This window comes from Salvelinus fontinalis, chromosome 12, assembly GCF_029448725.1.
Source record: "Salvelinus fontinalis isolate EN_2023a chromosome 12, ASM2944872v1, whole genome shotgun sequence".
NCBI classification, from domain to species: domain Eukaryota; kingdom Metazoa; phylum Chordata; class Actinopteri; order Salmoniformes; family Salmonidae; genus Salvelinus; species Salvelinus fontinalis.
In genome coordinates, this window is record NC_074676.1 from 35,970,297 (window position 1) to 35,992,461 (window position 22,165).

At 46.9% G+C, this 22,165-nt stretch overlaps 1 protein-coding gene across 1 annotated transcript in view; it reads right to left on the reverse strand.

Annotated features, from left to right (window-relative positions):
- Nucleotides 1-22,165, reverse strand: part of LOC129867260 (fibrillin-2-like) — a 107,490-nt gene that overhangs the window by 23,064 nt on the left and 62,261 nt on the right. Inside the window, exons 11-27 of the mRNA XM_055940549.1 lie at nt 21,533-21,790; nt 11,073-11,216; nt 10,722-10,841; nt 10,406-10,531; nt 9,932-10,054; nt 9,515-9,790; nt 9,191-9,244; nt 8,816-8,941; nt 8,415-8,540; nt 7,759-7,878; nt 4,163-4,300; nt 4,034-4,084; nt 3,722-3,847; nt 2,949-3,176; nt 2,452-2,577; nt 403-531; nt 133-258 (exon numbers count right to left, since the gene is read on the reverse strand). Coding sequence (XP_055796524.1) covers nt 133-258; nt 403-531; nt 2,452-2,577; nt 2,949-3,176; nt 3,722-3,847; nt 4,034-4,084; nt 4,163-4,300; nt 7,759-7,878; nt 8,415-8,540; nt 8,816-8,941; nt 9,191-9,244; nt 9,515-9,790; nt 9,932-10,054; nt 10,406-10,531; nt 10,722-10,841; nt 11,073-11,216; nt 21,533-21,790 — 2,397 coding nt within the window. The remainder of the gene's footprint in view (nt 1-132; nt 259-402; nt 532-2,451; nt 2,578-2,948; nt 3,177-3,721; nt 3,848-4,033; nt 4,085-4,162; nt 4,301-7,758; nt 7,879-8,414; nt 8,541-8,815; nt 8,942-9,190; nt 9,245-9,514; nt 9,791-9,931; nt 10,055-10,405; nt 10,532-10,721; nt 10,842-11,072; nt 11,217-21,532; nt 21,791-22,165) is intronic.

Below are 22,165 nucleotides of genomic sequence, written 5' to 3' on the forward strand. Positions count from 1 at the left end.
ACTTTGGGATGATGAAGAAAAAAAAAGAAGAAAACTGTGGTGTATAGTGTCTCATATTCTAGGTGTGTGTGTGTGTGTGTGTGTGTGTGTGTGTGTGTGTGTGTGTGTGATGTGGATGGATATATGACCTACCTTCGCAGGAGGAACCATCGGGACTAAGCTGGTGTCCGGGGGGACATTCACACTCATAACTCCCCTCTGTGTTCAGACAGGTTCCTCCTCGACACAGCAGAGGGTTCCGCTCACACTCATCAAAATCTGCAGGGGAGAGGGGAAGGAAGATGGACAGAGTGCAATGAGGTCAGCTGTCAAAAATGACTTGCACAGAGGATCTCTGAGTAAGTTCTCCCACTCTCCAGTCAGCTAGAGAGCAGTGTGTGCCTGTTTGTGGGCATGACTCACCCATGCAGTTCTTCATCATCATGAAGCCACTTTCATAGCCCTCAAAGCATTCACACTCAAAGCTGCCAGGGGTGTTCACGCAGGTGCCGTAGCCACACAGGTCCGGAGAGATATGACATTCATCAATATCTGAGACACAGAGACAGAGGAGGGAGTAGAGACAGGCAAGTCAGTTAAAAACAAATTCTTATTTTCAATGACAGCCTAGGAACAGTGGGTTAACTGCCTGTTCAGGGGAAGAACAACAGATTTGTACCTTGTCAGCTCAGGGATTTGAACTTGCAACCTTTCGGTTACTAGTCCAACGCTCTAACCACTAGGCTACCCTGCCGCCCCAGTTGAATTTGGAAGTTTACATACACCTTAGCCAAATTCATTCAAACTCAGTTTTTCACAATTTCTGACATTTAATCCTAGTAAAAATTCCCTGTCTTTGGTCAGTTAGGATCACCACTTTATTTTAAGAATGTGAAATGTCAGAATAATAGTAGAGAGAATGATTTATTTCAGCTTTTATTTATTTCATTACATTCCCAGTGGGTCAAAAGTTTACATACACTCAATTAGTATTTGGTAGCATTGCCTTCAAATTGTTTAACTTGGGTCAAACGTTTCAGGTAGCCTTCCACAAGCTTCCCACAATAAGTTCGGTGAATTTTGGCCCATTCCTCCTGACAGAGCTGGTGTAACTGAGTCAGGTTTGTAGGCCTCCTTGCTCGCACACGCTTTTTCCGTTCTACCAACAAATTTTCTATAGGATTGAGGTCAGGGCTTTGTGATGGCCACTCCAATACCTTGACTTTGTTGTCCTTAGGCCCTTTTGCTACAACTTTGGAAGTATGCTTGGTGTCATTGTCCATTTGGAAGACCCATTTGCGACCAAGCTTTAACTTCCTGACTGATGTCTTGAGATGTTGCTTCAATATATCCACATAATTTTCCTTCCTCATGATGCCATCTATTTTATGAAGTGCACCAGTCCCTCCAGTCCCTCCGTGCTTCACGGTTGGGATGATGTTCTTCGGCTTGCAAGCCTCCCCCTTTTTCCTCCAAACATAACGATGGTCATTATGGCCAAACAGTTCTATTTTTGTTTTATCACACCAGAGGACATTTCTCCAAAAAGTACGATCTTTGTCCCCATGTGCAGTTGCAAACTGTAGTCTGGCTTTTTAATGGCGGTTTTGGAGCAGTGGCTTCTTCCTTGCTGAGGGGGCTTTCAGGTTATGTCGATATAGGACTCGTTTTACTGTGGATATAGATACTTTTGTACCGGTTTCCTCCAGCATCTTCACAAGGTCCTTTCCTGTTGTTCTGGCATTGATTTGCACTTTTCGCACCAAAGTATGTTCATCTCTAGAAGACAAAACGTGTCTCCTTCCTGAGCGGTATGACGGCTGCGTGGTCCCATGGTGTTTATACTTGCGTACTATTGTTTGTACAGATGAACGTGGTAACTTCATGCGTTTGGAAATTGCTCCCAAGGATGAACCAGAGGTCTTGGCTGATTTCTTTTGGTTTTCCCATGATGTCAAGCAAAGAGGCACTGAGTTTGAAGGTAAGCCTTGAAATACATCCACAGGTGCACCTCCAATTGACTCAAATTATGTCTATTAGCCTATCAGAAGCTTATACAGCCATGCCATCGTTTTCTGGAATTTTCCAAGCTGTTTAAAGGCACAGTCAACTTAGTGTATGTAAACTTCTGACCCACTTGAATTGTGATACAGTGAGTTATAAGTGAAATAATATGTCTGTAAACAATTGTTGGAAAAATGCACAGAGAAGATGTCCTAACCGACTTGCCAAAACTATAGTTTGTTAACAAGACATTTGTGGAGTGGTTGTAAAACGAGTTTTAATGACTCCAACCTAAGTCTATGTAAACTTCCGACTTCAACTATAATTCATATACAAGGATACTTACTAAAGATATAGATTTCTGCTTTAATCATACAGATTTTAAAATGCTTTTTTATGGAATAAACATAATTATCTCTCTCTCCCCCTTATCATTCTCTCTCTCTTTCTCTCCCCTTCTCTCCATACCTGTGCAGTTCCTCTCCTCCATGGTAAGGGCAAAGCCGCTGCTGCAGCGACACTTGAAGCTGCCGATGGTGTTGCGACAGGTTCCGTGGGAGCACAGGCCGTTGAACACCTTACACTCATTTACATCTATGGAGGGACAACACAACGGACAAACATCAACGGTTAGCGCTGGGATTCAAGATGGAATCCAGTACGTTCTGTTTAATCAACACAATCTAAAAAAATGCCTAGTGGTTAACGAGATTAGATGCTGTGGTTGGTTTGCAACTGCTGGCGTGAGGCCAAAATGGTGTACTTGTTTTGTGTGTAGCTCATCAGTGTAGCAGTAGGACTTTACTCGGAAGCTGTTAGCGTGAGAAACATACCTACTGGTGTTCAGAAGATTATGACTCTTTATGTGATACTCATGAAGGCTTCATGAGTATGTTGTGAATGCTACATTATCACAACGCAAATTAAAGTGTTACCAAGACTATTTAATGAGTGTTAGTACCTACCTTTGTAGAAGGGTCTGCCAGTCAGGATGTCTCCTCGGTTGGCAAAGCCTGGTCCTCTGGGGCAGATGGCCTTGTACTCCGGGGTGCCCGCCTTGGGACACTCCTCACAGTCAATGCCCCAGGCCGAGCCCACGGAGCAGCAGCACATGTCCACGCGGTAGCGACCGGGCAGCGGCTCGCCACACTCATCCTCGTGCCACTTCATATAGCACTGCTCGCTGCGCACGTCTGAGGGACAGACAGATGGACGGATAACAGTCAGACATACAGAACTTTACGGCTAATGCCACAATATCCTAACAATGCTAATATTTGTTTTCACCAAATTTGTATGATGTCTTTTCTCCCATGTAGGTTATCATTCATATTTTATAGTGTATTATAACCTGGGTGGTTCGAGCACTGAATGCTGATTGGCTGACTGCCGTGGTATATCAGACTGTATACCACAGGTATGATAAAATATTTATTTTTACTGTTCTAATTACGTTGGTAACCAGTTTGTAATAGCAATAAGGCACCTCGGAGGTTTGTGGTATATGACTAATATACCACGGCTATGGGCTGTATCCAGGCACTTCATGTTGCGTCGTGCTTAAGAACAGCCCTTAGCCGGGGTATATTGGCCATATACCGCACCTCCTCATGCCTAATTGCTTAAATATAGCATATGTGTGAAGTCAACAGCAAAGATACAAAATAGCCATGATTTCTGTTATTATAAAAATGCATGGTGTCTGCCAGAGTTGATGTTGGTGACAGTGGTGTCTTACCCACGCATGTGCGTCCACTCCCGTCCAGAGTGAGCCCCTCGCCACACTCACAGCGGTAGGACCCCTGGGTGTTGACACAGCGCCCGTTGGTACACACCCCAGGGAACACCTCACACTCATTGATGTCTGCAGGGAGGATATAGGGACAATATTACAAGACTCACTGTGATCTTTGGCTCATCATCTTCTGTGGAAGGGAGGGTGAATGGAATACCACAAGGAGGAAAGCAGAGGGTCTGCTACCTTCACAGTTGACTGTGTGTGTGTGTGTGTGTTTGTGTGTGTGTGTGTAGGAGTCGATTAGTGTCTTACCTTCACAGTTGACTCCCTTCATACGAGCAAACCCTCTAGAGCAGGCAGTGTCTGTGGAGAGAGACAGCAGTTACAGTACACACCTCACACTTCATTACGTTTATTAGGTGTGTTTGTGTTTGTACTGACCGATCTCGCAGCGTTCACAGGGACTGCCCCAGGCAGCTCCCAGTGTAGAGCAGCACTCGGACTTGAGCGTGGCACCGTTGATGTTGACCTCACAGCGGCCATCTTGGATGTTCAGCCAGCACGTTCCCTTCATGCTGTCTGTAGAAGGAAGAGGAGGGGGGAGAGAGAAGAGAGGGAGAGAGGGGTAGGGAAGCGAGAGAGAGAGAGAGAGGTAGGAGGGAGAGAGAGGGAAGAAAGAGAGAGAGATTGTGAGCAAGTGAAGGCCTTCAAGAGAACCCTGCTGAAAAGGCCCATCATCGGTATACAGTACTCCAATCATTCCAAGCACAACAGCACCATCTGTTGTAAGTAACTAACTACAGCTTTCCCTTTCAACAGCTGCCATCTTACCTCAGCCCAAACTGAGACAAATGCATCATAGACTTTAATAATTTGCTATGGCAGTCCGAATGGACTGAGAGCACAGTCAGAACAAATGGGATGTGCATTTGTTCTCCTGAGACCGCAGGCCCACCCAAAAACTAGACCACAATTTACATTCTCGCCGCTGAGCCAAGCCTTTGAACTAATTACACTACCGTTCAAAAGTTTGGGGTCACTTAGAAATGTCCTTGTTTTTGAAAGAAAAGCACATTTTTTGTCCATTAAAATGACATCAAATTGATCAGAAATACAGTGTAGACATTGTTAATGTTGTAAATTACTATTGTAGTACATTTTAATGGAATATCGACATAGACGTACAGAGGCCCATTATCAGCAACCATCACTCCTGTGTTCCAATGGCACGTTGTGTTAGCTAATCCAAGTTTGTCATTTTAAAAGGCTAATTGATCATTAGAAAACCCTTTCGCAATTATGTTAGCACAGCTGAAAACTGTTGTTCTGATTAAAGAAGCAATAAAACTGGCCTTCTTAAGACTAGTGGAGCATCAGCATTTGTGGGTTCGATTACAGGCTCAAAATGGCCAGAAACAAAGAACTTTCTTCTGAAACTTGTCAGTCTATTCTTGTTCTGAGAAATGAAGGCTATTCCAAGCAAGAAATTGCCAAGAAACTGAAGATCTCGTACAGAGCTGTGTACTACTCCCTTCACAGAACAGCGCAAACTAGCTCTAACCAGAATAGAAAAAGGAGTAGGAGGCACTGGTGCACAACTGAGCAAGAGGACATTAGAGTGTCTAGTTTGAGAAACAGATGCCTCACAAGTCCTTAACTGGCAGCTTCATTAAATAGTACCCGCAAAACACCAGTTAAACGTCAACAATGAAGGATGCTGGCCTTCTAAGCAGAGTTGCAAAGAAAAAGACATATCTCAGACTTGCTAATAAAAATAAAATATTAAGATAGGCAAAAGAACACAAACACTGGACAGAGGAACTCTGCCTCGAAGGCCAGCATCCCGGAGTCACCTCTTCCCTGTTGACGTTGAGACTGGACAGAGGAACTCTGCCTCGAAGGCCAGCATCCCGGAGTCACCTCTTCCCTGTTGACGTTGAGACTGGACAGAGAAACTCTGCCTCGAAGGCCAGCATCCCGGAGTCACCTCTTCCCTGTTGACGTTGAGACTGGACAGAGGAACTCTGCCTCGAAGGCCAGCATCCCGGAGTCACCTCTTCCCTGTTGACGTTGAGACTGGACAGAGAAACTCTGCCTCGAAGGCCAGCATCCCGGAGTCACCTCTTCCCTGTTGACGTTGAGACTGGACAGAGGAACTCTGCCTCGAAGGCCAGCATCCCGGAGTCACCTCTTCCCTGTTGACTTTGAGACTGGACAGAGGAACTCTGCCTCGAAGGCCAGCATCCCGGAGTCACCTCTTCCCTGTTGACGTTGAGACTGGACAGAGGAACTCTGCCTCGAAGGCCAGCATCCCGGAGTCACCTCTTCCCTGTTGACGTTGAGACTGGACAGAGGAACTCTGCCTCGAAGGCCAGCATCCCGGAGTCACCTCTTCCCTGTTGACGTTGAGACTGGACAGAGGAACTCTGACTCGAAGGCCAGCATCCCGGAGTCACCTCTTCCCTGTTGACGTTGAGACTGGACAGAGGAACTCTGCCTCGAAGGCCAGCATCCCGGAGTCACCTCTTCCCTGTTGACGTTGAGACTGGACAGAGGAACTCTGCCTCGAAGGCCAGCATCCCGGAGTCACCTCTTCCCTGTTGACGTTGAGACTGGACAGAGGAACTCTGCCTCGAAGGCCAGCATCCCGGAGTCACCTCTTCCCTGTTGACGTTGAGACTGGACAGAGGAACTCTGCCTCGAAGGCCAGCATCCCGGAGTCACCTCTTCCCTGTTGACGTTGAGACTGGACAGAGGAACTCTGCCTCGAAGGCCAGCATCCCGGAGTCACCTCTTCCCTGTTGACGTTGAGACTGGACAGAGGAACTCTGCCTCGAAGGCCAGCATCCCGGAGTCACCTCTTCCCTGTTGACGTTGAGACTGGACAGAGGAACTCTGCCTCGAAGGCCAGCATCCCGGAGTCACCTCTTCCCTGTTGACGTTGAGACTGGACAGAGGAACTCTGCCTCGAAGGCCAGCATCCCGGAGTCACCTCTTCCCTGTTGACGTTGAGACTGGACAGAGGAACTCTGCCTCGAAGGCCAGCATCCCGGAGTCACCTCTTCCCTGTTGACGTTGAGACTGGACAGAGGAACTCTGCCTCGAAGGCCAGCATCCCGGAGTCACCTCTTCCCTGTTGACGTTGAGACTGGACAGAGGAACTCTGCCTCGAAGGCCAGCATCCTGGAGTCACCTCTTCCCTGTTGACGTTGAGACTGGACAGAGGAACTCTGCCTCGAAGGCCAGCATCCCGGAGTCACCTCTTCCCTGTTGACGTTGAGACTGGACAGAGGAACTCTGCCTCGAAGGCCAGCATCCCGGAGTCACCTCTTCCCTGTTGACGTTGAGACTGGACAGAGGAACTCTGCCTCGAAGGCCAGCATCCTGGAGTCACCTCTTCCCTGTTGACGTTGAGACTGGACAGAGGAACTCTGCCTCGAAGGCCAGCATTTTGGAGTCACCTCTTCCCTGTTGACGTTGAGACTGGACAGAGGAACTCTGCCTCGAAGGCCAGCATCCTGGAGTCACCTCTTCCCTGTTGACGTTGAGACTGGACAGAGGAACTCTGCCTCGAAGGCCAGCATCCTGGAGTCACCTCTTCCCTGTTGACGTTGAGACTGAGTTTTGAGCGTTGAGCTTTTGAAGTTGATCTTTTCTTTCAAAACAAGGACATTTCTAAGTAACCCCAAACTTTTGAACGGTAGTATATATGACTCTGCTTTGAACAGAAAACAGCTCTATATTCTAAAGTACAGGACTCTATTAGACTGACAAGGCCGGCTCATGTTGGTGTTTATTCTAATGATTCATCCCAGATTACCATCTGTAGATATCCAAAGCGGACATTGACTTGTTTATTTAGACTAGAATACACCTTCTAGAAGGTCCTACTAAGCTAGAAACCTTGGCTCATATCCCACTTTTCACTCTGTCTGCTTGATGGTGATTCTCCGACAGAAGTTTCTCTCAGGAATCCGTTGTTTTTCATTTGTGTCAGATTGAGTCGGGCAGTTGTGATAGATGCCTTGTTCTCTTACCCACACAGATGGTGTTGGTGGGGTCCAGCTTGCTGCCATGGGAACACTCGCAGTTGAAGGACCCGGCGATGTTGCGGCAGACTCCGTTGACACAAGGGCTGGACTCACACTCGTTGATATCTGAAACACATGGATCAGAGCAGGGTTAGGTAAGGCATTGAATAGCCAGTTAAATGGGTCATATAGACCAGTGGAGGCTGCTGAGGGGAGGACGGCTCATAATAACGTCCGGAACGGAGCAAATGGAATGGCATCAAACACCTGAAAAGCATGTGTTTTATGTATTTGATACCCTTCCCCTATTCCGCTCCTGTCATTACCATGAGCCTTTTCTCCCCAATGAAGGTGCCACCAACCTCCTGTGATATAGGCAGACATGTGTTTACTTAAACCAGGACAGAGGATGTAAGCCAACGTGTTCATATATCTGAGGTTCTATTTAACTCCAATCTCTCATGTGCTAAACAGTTGCAGGTACATCTAGCAGATTTCACATCTACAACGTTTAGTCAATGAAACGAAAGGGGAATACCAACACACTTCTGATACTCCTAGCATGTTCAACTGTGGTTGCGCATTAGTATGCTGATATTGAGGCATTAGAAATGTGAGGGGTGTGTGTGTCTTTTCCATTGGTGTGTGTATGAAGTGTTCACCTTCGCAGGTCTCAGAGTCAGGTTTGAAGACAAAGCCTTTGGGACAGGAGCAGGAATAGCTGCCGGGGGTGTTTCTACACAGCCCGTTATCACACAGCAGACGGTTCACTAGGCACTCATTGATGTCTGGTAGGTTGAGGATAAGAGGACAACAGGTTGACGTATCACATGTAACACAAACCAACCAAAACAATCAACCTCAGTGTTTGACATTTAGAAGATGGTTCACCCTGAAAAATGAACTTTTTTCATACGTCAAAGTCAAGACCACAAAAGTACAGCAGATGCTGTGAAGAATATGGGACTCAGTTTGACTTTAGATCACTTTTAAGGTCTGATAAACTTTCATTTGGGTTGCTGCTTTTTCCACCAGACACTGAATACAGGAAGACTGGACTCACCCACGCAGTTCTTGCCGCTGGAGTCGGACTCGTAGCCAATGTTACAGATGCAGCGGTAGCTCCCTCTCAGGTTCTCACACATGCCGTTCTGACAGATGTCAGGGTCCAAGGCACACTCGTTGATGTCTGAGGAGACACCCACCACAAACCACAGCCTTAGCTTTAAGCTCTCGCCAACGTCCAGATTCATTTTCTTCACTTTTCATTTTTTCTCTCTTTGATTTGAAATTCGGAGTGAAATTCACACCTTTCAGAGGGATGCATTGGAATGTTTGAGGGGAGGCCTGTTAAATGCCAGAATAACTAGCAGTGATTGCAGGGCAAGCTCCAAACCACAGAGACCTAACATTAAACAGCACCAGTCACATGACTCACCTCTGCCGTCAGCAGTAATGCCAATCCCACTGCTGCACACCGCCTGGAACTCAGCTGAAAGCCAAGACAAACCCCTGTAAGTCACCTGCTAATATCTCCAGTGTAACTAAAAATCACAATTGACATTATAATTCTAACAATCACTTCTGCAGTATTTGGAAGAGTTCTACAGGATCTTAGTCTAGAATCTGAACTGATATGAACAATATTGTGAAACAATACTGAAACAGAGCGTATAAGCTTGGATTCCAGGCTAACAGGATGTGAATGACAGCACATGTAAACCAATGATGTTTGCTGGTGTGGTTAGGGTTAGTCGGTCACCTGAGTTGCGGGCAGGGCAGGGTTGGCAGGGCTCTCCGAAGCCGTGTTCAGGACTGGCACAGCAGCACTCAGACTTAGTGACGGCGCCAGGGAAGGGACGCGAGCACGTGCCCATCTTGATGGCACCGTAGCAGGTGGTACGCATGTGTGTGTCGACACACACTCTCCCGTCCACATCGATGGCCAGGCCTGGTGGGCACTCACAGCGAAAGGAGCCCTCAGAATTGATACATCGTCCGTTCATACAGATGCCTGGTGTCTGGCACTCATCAATGTCTGAGGGAGGAGAGAAGGGGAGAGATATGATGATGGTACTTGTCCCACATGGCTGCAATACAGTCATGGAATCAATCAAATTTCGATACAAAGAAACCTTTAGAGAGGATGCACGTCCAGAAATTATATCAGATGACGTACCTGTGCAGTAACGTCCGTTAGGTGCCAGGGCGAAGCCAGGTTTGCAGATACACTTGAAGCTACCATCCTCGTTGATACACATTCCATTGAGACACATGTTGGTGGTGGCACACTCATCATGATCTGGTTGAACAAATGGAGGTGAATTAGGCTTTCTGCCACGTAGGCTTTCTGCCACGTAGGCTTTCTGCCACGTAATCTTTCTGCCACGTAGGCTTTCTGCCACAAAATCTTTCTGCCACGTAGGCTTTCTGCCACGTAGGCTTTCTGCCATGTAGGCTTTCTGCCATGTAGGCTTTCTGCCATGTAGGCTTTCTGCCACGTAATCTTTCTGCCACGTAGGCTTTCTGTCACGTAGGCTTTCTGTCACAAACAAATGAGCGTAACCTCGTGACATACAGTATGTAATTACCATGTAACAGGCCTCTAGGTGTAGTCCATGCTGTTAGAGAGTAAGGTATGTGTGTAGCTCACCTATGCAGTTCTTTCCATCAGGAGTGAGCTCAAAGCCAGCGTTGCAAATGCACTGGAAGCTTCCGTCAGTGTTGACACAACGTCCGTTACGACACATCACTCCGTTCACGATGCACTCATCAATATCTGGGGAGGGAGGGGGGAGTTGAGGCTTAGTTTGACTGTTAGCCAGGTTAGGTACCAGTCTGTTTCTGTTCTGGACACCTTGTGGTGTTGTTACAAGCAGAGTCAGTCAGTGGGCCAACGTACCCAGTCTGTCCATCCAATACAAAATTATCATGATCTGTAGTTGTTCTGGTGAGTGATTGGAACATACCAATGCAGGCCTGTTTGGTGGGGGTGCCCTGGTAGCCTTCATGACACTTGCAGTGGTACGATCCAGGTGTGTTGACACAGTCTCCGTTGACACAAGGGTTGCTGACACACTCATCCACATCTGAAGGAGGGAGGAGAGGAGGCAATGAAGAAATATACATTTATCAGTGCAACCCAGGATGCTCCAATTACAAATCTGAACACTCCCATACGTGTTAAAAAAAGGTTAAAGAATGAATGCTATTGTGTAAGGCTCCCTTGAGTTTTACATCTACCAGAGAAGTTCTGTGTGGTCAGAAGATGGCAGTAGTGTATATAATTTTCCAAACTGTAATGACTGCAGTGTGCTTACCAATACACTCCCCGCGTACGTCCTGCCTGTAGCCCATGTTACATTCACAGCGGTAGCTGGTCGGGGTGGGGATACAGCGGCCGTTCAAACACAGGTTGGTGAAATGTTTACACACGTCAACGGTCTCATTGACTGACACAGGAACTGAGGATACACAACACAATCACATTACAATACAATACATTATCACACAATGTTTATTATTTGTTAAACACAGTGAAGAAAAGTTGATGAAAAGCCATAGACTATTCTCTCTGCTTCCACATGGCAAGCGGTACTGGAGCAACAAGTCTGACACCAACAGGCTCCTGAACAGCTTCTATCCCCAAACCATAAGACTGCTAAATAGCTAACAAAATGGCTACATGGACTATCTGCATTGACAGTTGTATGTTTGTGCTGACTCTATGCACACTCACAAGACTCTACACATACACTCACAAGACTCTATACACACACACTCACAAGACTCTATACACCACACACACACACACACACACACACACACACACACACACACACACACACACACACACACACACACACACACACACACACACACACACACACACACACACACACACACACACACACACACACATACATAATTTGCTCACACACACATAACACCCCTTCAAATTAGTGGAATTGGCTATTTCAGCCAAATCAAGCACACAGCCATGCAATCTCCATAGACAAACATTGGCAGTAGAATGGCCTTAGTGAAGAGCTCAGTGACTTTCAACGTGGCATCGTCATAGGATGCCACCTTTCCAACAAGTCAGTTCGTCAATTTTCTGCCTTGCTAGAGCTACCCCGGTCAACTGTAAGTGCTGTTACTGTGAAGTGGAAACATCTAGGAGGAACAAAGTCGTTGCCGCAACGTGGTAGGCCACACAAGCTAACAGAACGGGACTGAAGCGAGTAAAAATAGTCTGTCCTTGGTTGCAACACTCACTACAGAGTTCCAAACTGCCTCTGGAAGCAACGTCAGCATAAGAACTGTTTGTTGGGAGCTTCATGAAATGGGTTTCCATGGCCGAGCAGCCGCACACAAGCCTAAGATCACCATGAGCAATGCCAAATGTCGGCTGGAGTGGTGTAAAGCTCGCCGCCATTGGACTCTGGAGCAGTGGAAAGACGTTCTCTGGAGTGATGAATCAAGCTCGAATCCAAGATGGCGTAGCAGTCAGATGTCCTTTGTCCTCGTCTTGTCCCGTGTATATATATTTTATATATTTTTCTTCGCATATCTTTTTATATATATATTCTTTTCTTCTTAAAAACTCAACTTCAAAACACTCTCCTGCAACCCACCTCACCAAATGTGGTGCGGATCTGTTTTTTTTTCTTCCTCAAAAGTATTATTCACCTCGTATCCGAAATCTACAATAGAAGCTAACCAGAAGTTAGCCAGCTCACAAGCTAACGTTAGTAGTTCAGCTAACCACAGCTAGCGCTCATCAGCTATCCTTTAGCTCGGAAAACTATTGCCAGTTTTGTACAACGCGACTCAGACCAGAGCATACCAGACCTATTTTCTCTCCATATCCCCGGATTTTTACCTCAAGCTCTGGACATTTACACCTGGATCTTGCAGCTAACTAGCTGCTATCCGAGTGACTATCGGCTAACATCAATTCCGGAGCAAACACCAATTATCCCGGAGCTAGCCAGCTGAAGAGTTCCATCAGCCACTCCTGGGCTACAATCACCTATCCGGACCCGTTTTACTGCCGATGCGGAGCCCCACCGGGCCTTCACGACTGGGATACCGACGTTATCTGCCCGAGGGAGTATTTAAACCGGCCCCTCCATCGCGACGTAACCTGAACGTCCATATACTAACTGCGGCCCGCTAATCGTTAGCTGTCTTGAGCATATCGGCTGCTATCTGAACAGGTCTATCGAACAATCTTCTTAGGCCACTATAACTATTTTGACAATTGGATTGGTCCCCTCTACCACACGGAACCCCACTAATCTACCGACGGAATTGCACGGCGTGGCTAAAAACAGACCTCCATCTTCTGCTAGCTTGCTACCCATGACTAGCTGTCTGAATCACGAAGCTAGCACCAGTTAGCAAACACAATTCTACAACTCACAACCTCTCTTTCGCCACCGCCATCCGGCTTGGATTCTCTGTCGACACGACCACGTCTGGTCTGCAGACAAATACCCCATCCGCTGTGCCCTCAACTGGCCTCCGTCTGAGCAGACCCCCTCCGTCTGAGCAGACCACTCCCCCGGGCTACTAACTTTAAACGCCGCGAGCTAGCTTAGTGGAGGCCTCACTACTCCATCTACGGCTGCCCCCTGGACACTATGATCACTTGGCTACATAGCTGATGCCTGCTTGACTGTCCATTAATTCACGGTACTCCATTCTGTTTATTTGTGTTTTATCTGTCGGCTCTGTGCCTTAACTCAGGATCTGTGTGTAGTTAATCCAACCCTCTCTGCCCAGTCGTCGCCATTTTTACCTTCTGTTGCTGTGTTAGCTGACTAGCTGCTGTTATCTCACCTGCTGTTTTAGCTAGCTCTCCCAATCATGACCTGCAATCACTTTATGCCTTATTGTATGTCTCTCTCAAATATCAATATGCCTTGCATACTGTTGTTCAGGCTAGTTATCATTGTTTTGGTTTGCAATGGACCCCGTAGTTCCACTCTCCGTACCTCTGATACCTCCTTTGTCCCACCCCCCACACATGCGGTGACCTCACCCATTGAGACCAGCATGTCCAGAGATACAACCTCTCTTATCATCACCCAGTGCCTGGGCTTGCCTCCGCTGTACCCGTGCCCCACCATACCCTGGTCTGCACATTATGCCCAGAATCTATTCTACCACGCCCATAAATCTGCTCCTTTTATTCCTTGTCCCCAACGCTCTAGGCGACCAGTTTTGATAGCCTTTAGCCGCACCCTCATCCTACTACTCCTCTGTTCCTCGGGTGATGTGGAGGTAAACCCAGGCCCTGCATGTCCCCAGTCACCCTCATTTGTTGACTTCTGTGATCGAAAAAGCCTTGGCCTCATGCATGTCAACATCAGAAGCCTCCTCCCTAAGTTTGCCTTACTCACCGCTTTAGCACACTCTGCCAACCCTGATGTCCTTGCCGTGTATGAATCCTGGCTTAGGAAGGCCACCAAAAACTCTGAGATTTCCATACCCAACTATAACACTTTCCGTCAAGATAGAACTGCCAAAGGGGGAGGAGTTGCAATCTACAGCAGAGATAGCCTGCAAAGTTCTGTCATACTTTCCAAGTCTATGCCCAAACAGTTTGAACTTCTAATTTTAAAAATTAATCTCTCCAGAAATAAGTCTCTCACTGTTGCCGCCTGCTACCGACCCCCCTCAGCTCCCAGCTGTGCCCTGGACACCATCTGTGAATTGATCGCTCCCCATCTAGCTTCAGAGTTTGTTCTGTTAGGTGACCTAAACTGGGATATGCTTAACACCCCGGCAGTCCTACAATCTAAGCTTGATGCCTTCAATCTCACACAAATCATCAAGGAACCCACCAGGTACAACCCTAAATCCGTAAACATGGGCACCCTAATAGACATTATCCTGACCAACTTGCCCTCCAAATACACCTCTGCTGTCTTCAATCAAGATCTCAGCGATCACTGCCTCATTGCCTGTATCCGCCACGGGTCCACGGTCAAACGACCACCCCTCATCACTGTCAAATGCTCCCTGAAACACTTCTGCGAGCAGGCCTTTCTAATCGACCTGGCCCGGGTACCCTGGAAGGATATTGACCTCATCCCGTCAGTTGAGGATGCCTGGTCATTCTTTAAAAGTTACTTCCTCACCATATTAGACAAGCATGCTCCGTTCAAAAAATGCAGATCCAAGAACAGATATAGCCCTTGGTTCACTCCAGACCTGACTGCCCTCGACCAGCACAAAAACATCCTGTGGCGAACTGCAATAGCATCGAAGAGCCCCCGTGATATGCAACTGTTCAGGGAAGTCAGGAACCAATACACGCAGTCAGTCAGGAAAGCAAAGGCCAGCTTTTTCAAGCAGAAATTTGCATCCTGTAGCTCTAACTCCAAAAAGTTCTGGGATACTGTAAAGTCCATGGAAAACAAGAGCACCTCCTCCCAGCTGCCCACTTCACTGAGGCTAGATAACACGGTCACCACTGATAAGTCCGTGATAATCGAAAACTTCAACAAACATTTCTCAATGGCTGGCCATGCCTTCCACCTGGCGACTCCAACCTTGGCCAACAGCCCCGCCCCCCCCGCTGCTACTCGCCCAAGCCTCCCCAGCTTCTCCTTTACCCATATCCAGATAGCAGATGTTCTGAAAGAGCTGGAAAACCTGGACCCATACAAATCAGCTGGGCTTGACAATCTGGACCCCCTATTTCTGAAACTGTCCGCCGCCATTGTCGCACCCCCTATTACCAGCCTGTTCAACCTCTCCTTCGTATCATCTGAGATCCCCAAGGATTGGAAAGCTGCCGCTGTCATCCCCCTCTTCAAAGGGGGAGACACCCTGGACCCAAACTGTTACAGACCTATATCCATCCTGCCCTGCCTAGCTAAGGTCTTCGAAAGCCAAGTCAACAAACAGATCACTGACCATCTCAAATCCCACAGTACCTTCTCCGCTGTGCAATCCGGTTTCCGAGCCGGTCACGGGTGCACCTCAGCCACGCTCAAGGTACTAAACGATATCATAACCGCCATCGATAAAAGACATTACTGTGCAGCCGTCTTCATCGACCTGGCCAAGGCTTTCGACTCTGTCAATCACCATATTCTTATCGGCAGACTCAATAGCCTCGGTTTTTCTAATGACTGCCTTGCCTGGTTCACCAACTACTTTGCAGACAGAGTTCAGTGTGTCAAATCGGAGGGCATGTTGTCCGGTCCTCTGGCAGTCTCTATGGGGGTACCACAGGGTTCAATTCTCGGGCCGACTCTTTTCTCTGTATACATCAATGATGTTGCTCTTGCTGCGGGCGATTCCCTGATCCACCTCTACGCAGACGACACCATTCTGTATACTTCCGGCCCTTCCCTGGACACTGTGCTATCTAACCTCCAAACGAGCTTCAATGCCATACAACACTCCTTCCGTGGCCTCCAACTGCTCTTAAATGCTAGTAAAACCAAATGCATGCTTTTCAACCGTTCGCTGCCTGCACCCGCACGCCCGACTAGCATCACCACCCTGGACGGTTCCGACCTAGAATATGTGGACATCTATAAGTACCTAGGTGTCTGGCTAGACTGCAAACTCTCCTTCCAGACTCATATCAAACATCTCCAATCCAAAATCAAATCTAGAGTCGGCTTTCTATTCCGGAACAAAGCCTCCTTCACTCACGCCGCCAAACTTACCCTAGTAAAACTGACTATCCTACCGATCCTCGACTTCGGCGATGTCATCTACAAAATAGCTTACAATACTCTACTCAGCAAACTGGATGCAGTTTATCACAGTGCCCTCCGTTTTGTTACTAAAGCACCTTATACGACCCACCACTGCGACCTGTATGCCCTAGTCGGCTGGCCCTCGCTACATGTTCGTCGTCAGACACACTGGCTCCAGGTCATCTACAAGGCTATGGTAGGTAAAGTGCCGCCTTATCTCAGTTCACTGGTCACGATGGCTACACCCACCCGTAGCACGCGCTCCAGCAGGTATATCTCACTGATCATCCCTAAAGCCAAAACCTCATTTGGACGCCTTTCCTTCCAGTTCTCTGCTGCCTGCGACTGGAACGAATTGCAAAAATCTCTGAAGTTGGAGACTTTTATCTCCCTCAACAACTTTAAAAATCTGCTATCCGAGCAGCTAACCGATCGCTGCAGCTGTACATAGTCCATCTGTAAACTACCCACCCAATTTACCTACCTCACCCCCATACTGCTTTTATTTATTTACTTTTCTGCTCTTTTGCACACCAGTATCTCTTCTTGCACATGATCATCTGATGATTTATCACTCCAGTGTTAATCTGCTAAATTGTAATTATTCGATTTATTGCCTACCTCATGCCTTTTGCACACATTGTATATAGATTCTCTTTTTCCTACCATGTTATTGACTTGTTTATTGTTTACTCCATGTGTAACTCTGTGTTGTTGTCTGTTCACACTGCTATGCTTTATCTTGGCCAGGTCGCAGTTGCAAATGAGAACTTGTTCTCAACTAGCCTACCTGGTTAAATAAAGGTGAAATAAAAATAAAAAAGCTTCACCATCTGGCAGTCCGACGACAAATCTGGGTTTGGCAGATGCCAGGAGAACGCTACCTCCCCGAATGCATAGTGCCAACTGTAAAGTCTGGTGGAGGAGGAATAATGTTCTGACGTTGTTTTTCATGGTTCGGGCTAGGGCCCTTAGTTCCAGTGAAGGAAAATCTTCACGCTACAGCATACAATGACATTATAGACGATTCCATGCATCCAACTTTGTAGCAACAGTTTGGGGAAGGCCCTTTTCTGTTTCAGCATGACAATGCCCCCATGCACAAAGTGAGGTCCATGCAGAAATGGTTTGTCGAGATCGGTGTGGAAGAACTTGACTGGCCTGCTCAGAGCCCTGATCTCAACCTCAACGAACACCTTTTGGATGAATTGGAACACCGATGGCAAGCCAGGCCTAATCACTCAACATCAGTGCCCGATCTCACTAATGCTCTTGTGGCTGAATGGAAGCAACTCCCCGCAGCAATGTTCCAGCATCTAGTGGAAAGCCTTCCCAGAAAAGTGAAGGCTGTTATAGCAGCAAAAGGGGGCACCAACTCCATATTAATGCCCATGATTTTGGAATGAGATGTTCGACGAGCAGGTGTCTACATACTTTTGGTCATGTACACTGCTCAAAAAAATAAAGGGAACACTTAAACAACACAATGTAACTCCAAGTCAATCACACTTCTGTGAAATCAAACTGTCCACTTAGGAAGCAACACTGATTGACAATAAATTTCACATGCTGTTGTGTAAATGGAATAGACAAAGGGTGGAAATTATAGGCAATTAGCAAGACACCCCCAATACAGGAGTGGTTCTGCAGGTGGTGACCACAGACCACTTCTCAGTTTCTATGCTTCATGGCTGATGTTTTGGTCACTTTTGAATGCTGGCGGTGCTTTCACTCTAGTGGAAGCATGAGACAGAGTCTACAACCCACACAAGTGGCTCAGGTAGTGCAGCTCATCCAGGATGGCACATCAATGCGAGCTGTGGCAAGAAGGTTTGCTGTGTCTGTCAGCGTAGTGTCCAGAGCATGGAGGCGCTACCAGGAGACAGGCCAGTACATCAGGAGACGTGGAGGAGGCCGTAGGAGGGCAACAACCCAGCAGCAGGACCACTACCTCCGCCTTTGTGCAAAGAGGAGCAGGCGGAGCACTGCCAGAGCCCTTTAAAATGACCTCCAGCAGGCCACAAATGTACATGTGTCTGCTCAAACGGTCAGAAACAGACTCCATGAGGGTGGTATGAGGGCCCGACGTCCACAGGTGGGGGTTGTGCTTACAACCCAACACCGTGCAGGACGTTTGGCATTTGCCAGAGAACACCAAGATTGGCAAATTCGCCACTGGGGCCCTGTGCTCTTCACAGATGAAAGCAGGTTCACACTGGGCACGTGACAGACGTGACAGAGTCTGGAGACGCCGTGGAGAACGTTCTGCTGCCTGCAACATCCTCCAGCATGACCGGTTTGGCGGTGGGTCAGTCATGGTGTAGGGTGGCATTTCTTTGTGGGGCCGCACAGCCCTCCATGTGCTCGCCAGAGGTAGCCCAACTGCCATTAGGTACCGAGATGAGATCCTCAGACCCCTTGTGAGACCATATGCTGACACATGCACATTTGAGGCCTGCTGGAGGTCATTTTGCAGGGCTCTGGCAGTGCTCCTCCTTGCACAAAGGCGGAGGTAGCGGTCCTGCTGCTGGGTTGTTGCCCTCCTACGGCCTCCTCCACGTCTCCTGATGTACTGGCCTGTCTCCTGGTAGCGCCTCCATGCTCTGGACACTACGCTGACAGACACAGCAAACCTTCTTGCCACAGCTCGCATTGATGTGCCATCCTGGATGAGCTGCACTACCTGAACCACTTGTATGGGTTGTAGACTCCGTCTCATGCTTCCACTAGAGTGAAAGCACCGCCAGCATTCAAAAGTGTAGTATATATCCTGATACCTAGTCACCTTACCCCTATACATATATACCTCTTTATCTCCAGTATCCCTGCACATTGTACATATGCTATTGGAACTGACCCTGTATACAAGGCATTTAATCCTAGTAAAAATTCCCTGTCTTTGGTCAGTTAGGATCACCACTTTATTTTAAGAATGTTAAACGTCAGAATAATAGTAGAGAGAATGACATATTTCAGCTTTTATTTCTTTCATTACATTCCCAGTGGGTCAGAAGTTTACATACACTCAATTAGTATTTGGTAGCATTGCCATTAAATTGTTTAACTTGGGTCAAATGTGTCGGGTAGCCTTCCACAAGCTTCCCACAATAAGTTGGGTGAATTTTGGCCCATTCCTCCTGACAGAGCTGGTGTAACTGAGTCAGGTTTGTAGGCCTCTTTCCTCGCACACACTTTTTCAGTTCTGCCCACAAATTTTCTATAGGATTGAGGTCAGGGCTTTGTGATGGCCACTCCAATACCTTGACTTTGTTGTCCTTAAGCCATTTTGCTACAACTTTGGAAGTATGCTTGGTGTCATTGTCCATTTGGAAGACCCATTTTCGACCAAGCTTTAACCTCCTGACTGATGTCTTGAGATGTTGCTTCAATATATCCACATAATTTTCCTTCCTCATGATGCCATCTATTTTGTGAAGTGCACCAGTCCCTCCAGTCCCCCCATGCTTCACGGTTGGGATGTTCCTCCAAACATAACGATGGTCATTATGGCCAAACAGATCTATTTTTGTTTCATCACACCAGAGGACATTTCTCCAAAAAGTACGATCTTTGTCCCCATGTGCAGTTACAAACCGTAGTCTGGCTTTTTTAAATGGCGGTTTTGGGATCAATGGCTTTTTCCTTGCTGAGCGGCCTTTCAGGTTATGTCGATATAGGACTCGTTTTACTGTGGATATAGATACTTTTGTACCTGTTTCCTCCAGCATCTTCACAAGGTCCTTTGCTGTTGTTCTGGGATTGACTTGCACTTTTCGCACCAAAGTACGTTCATCTCAAGGAGACACAATGCGTCTCCTTCCTGAGCAGTATGATGGCTGTATGGTTCTATGGTGTTTATACTTGCGTACTATTGTTTGTACAGATGAACGCGGTATGTTCAGGCATTTGGAAATGGCTCCCAAGGATGAACCAGACTTGTGGGGGTCTACAATTTTCTGAGGTCTTGGCTGATTTATTTAGATTTTCCCATGATGTCAAGCAAAGAGGCACTGAGTTTGAAGGTAGGCCTTGAAATACATCCACAGTTACATCTCCAATTGACTCAAATGATGTCCATTAGCCTATCAGAAGCTTCTAAAGCCATGACATAATTTTCTAGAATTTCCCAAGCTGTTTAAAGGCACAGTCAACTTAGTGTATGTAAACTTCTGATCCACTGGAATTGTGATAGAGTGAAATATAAGTGAAATAATCTGTCCGTAAACAATTGTTGGAAAAAGTACATGCACATGCACAAAGTAGATGTCCTAACCGACTTGCCAAAACTATAGTTTGTTGATAAATCCTCTGCAGGATCGGTCCCCCCCCCACGGGACGGTTGAGCTAACGTAGGCTAATGTGATTAGCATGAGGTTGTAAGAAACAAAATAATTTCCCAGGACATAGACATATCTAATGGGGGCAGAAAGCTTAAATTCTTGTTAATCTAACTGCACTGTCCAATTTACAACAGCTATTACAGTGAAAGAATACCATGCTATTGTTTGAGGAGAGTGCACAATTATGAACTTGAAAATGTATGAATAAACCAATTAGGCACATTTGGCCAGTCTTGATACAACATTTTGAACATATAAGCAATGGTTCATTGGATCAGTCTAAAACTTTGCACATACACTGCTGCAACTAGTGGCCAAAGTCTAAATTGGGCCTGGGTTTGAATAATATATTTTGGCTTTTCTCTTGCATTTCAAATATGATGGTACAAAAAAAATTACAAAAAAACGCATGTTTTTATCTTTGTATTATCTTTTACCAGATCCAATGTGTTATATTCTCCTACATTAATTTCACATTTCCACAAACTTGTTTCCTTTCAAATGGTATCAAGAATATGCATATCCTTGCTTCAGGTCCTGAGCTACAGGCAGTTAGATTTGGGTATGTCATTTTAGGCAACATTTTTTTTTTCAAGGGGCGGATCCTTAAGAGGTTTTAAACACTCTAATATCTCTGTTACAAAACTTAAAACCACAGGCTAATAATGCAACACTACCCTATGGACACTTGTCGTGGCCGAACCAACTCACCGATATTACGCCCGCCGCCGTTTCCTCCAAAACCATTGCCTCCTCCTCCCTGTCCCCCTCCTCCGATTCCTCCTCCTCCGTTGCCATAGTGACCGTTTCCGTTAGGCCCATTGGGGTTGAGTTTGTAGCCGTAGCTGTAACCGTGACTGTTGCCGCCGCCGTTGGGGTAGCCACCCCCATTGGGGAAGACTCCGTGGGGGAAACCTCCGTTACCTGTTCCATGGGGCACCCCCTCGATGCACAGCCTTCTGTACTCATCTATGAGGAAGATGATAGAAAGGGTTCATATTGGTTATCTTCAATGAAAATGACATGCATGTTTTGTCATGGTTTGGGTCAGTTTGACTTATTTTCATGGTATACTGTACATATGGGTCAGTGGTTGCATAAAGTCACACACTGGAACAATGCCTGGACATGATTATGGCTGGAAAAATGGGATGTATGAACACACACACACACACTGGGTGAACCCCAGAGGAAATAGCCAAAGGGAGGCCTCCCACCATAATGAGTGGTGGGAATGAAGGCTTAGTGTATGTGTGTGTGTGTGTGTGTGTGTGTGTGTGTGTGTGTGTGTGTGTGTGTGTGTGTGTGTGTGTGTACAGCTTGGCACTCATTCATACAAACAAT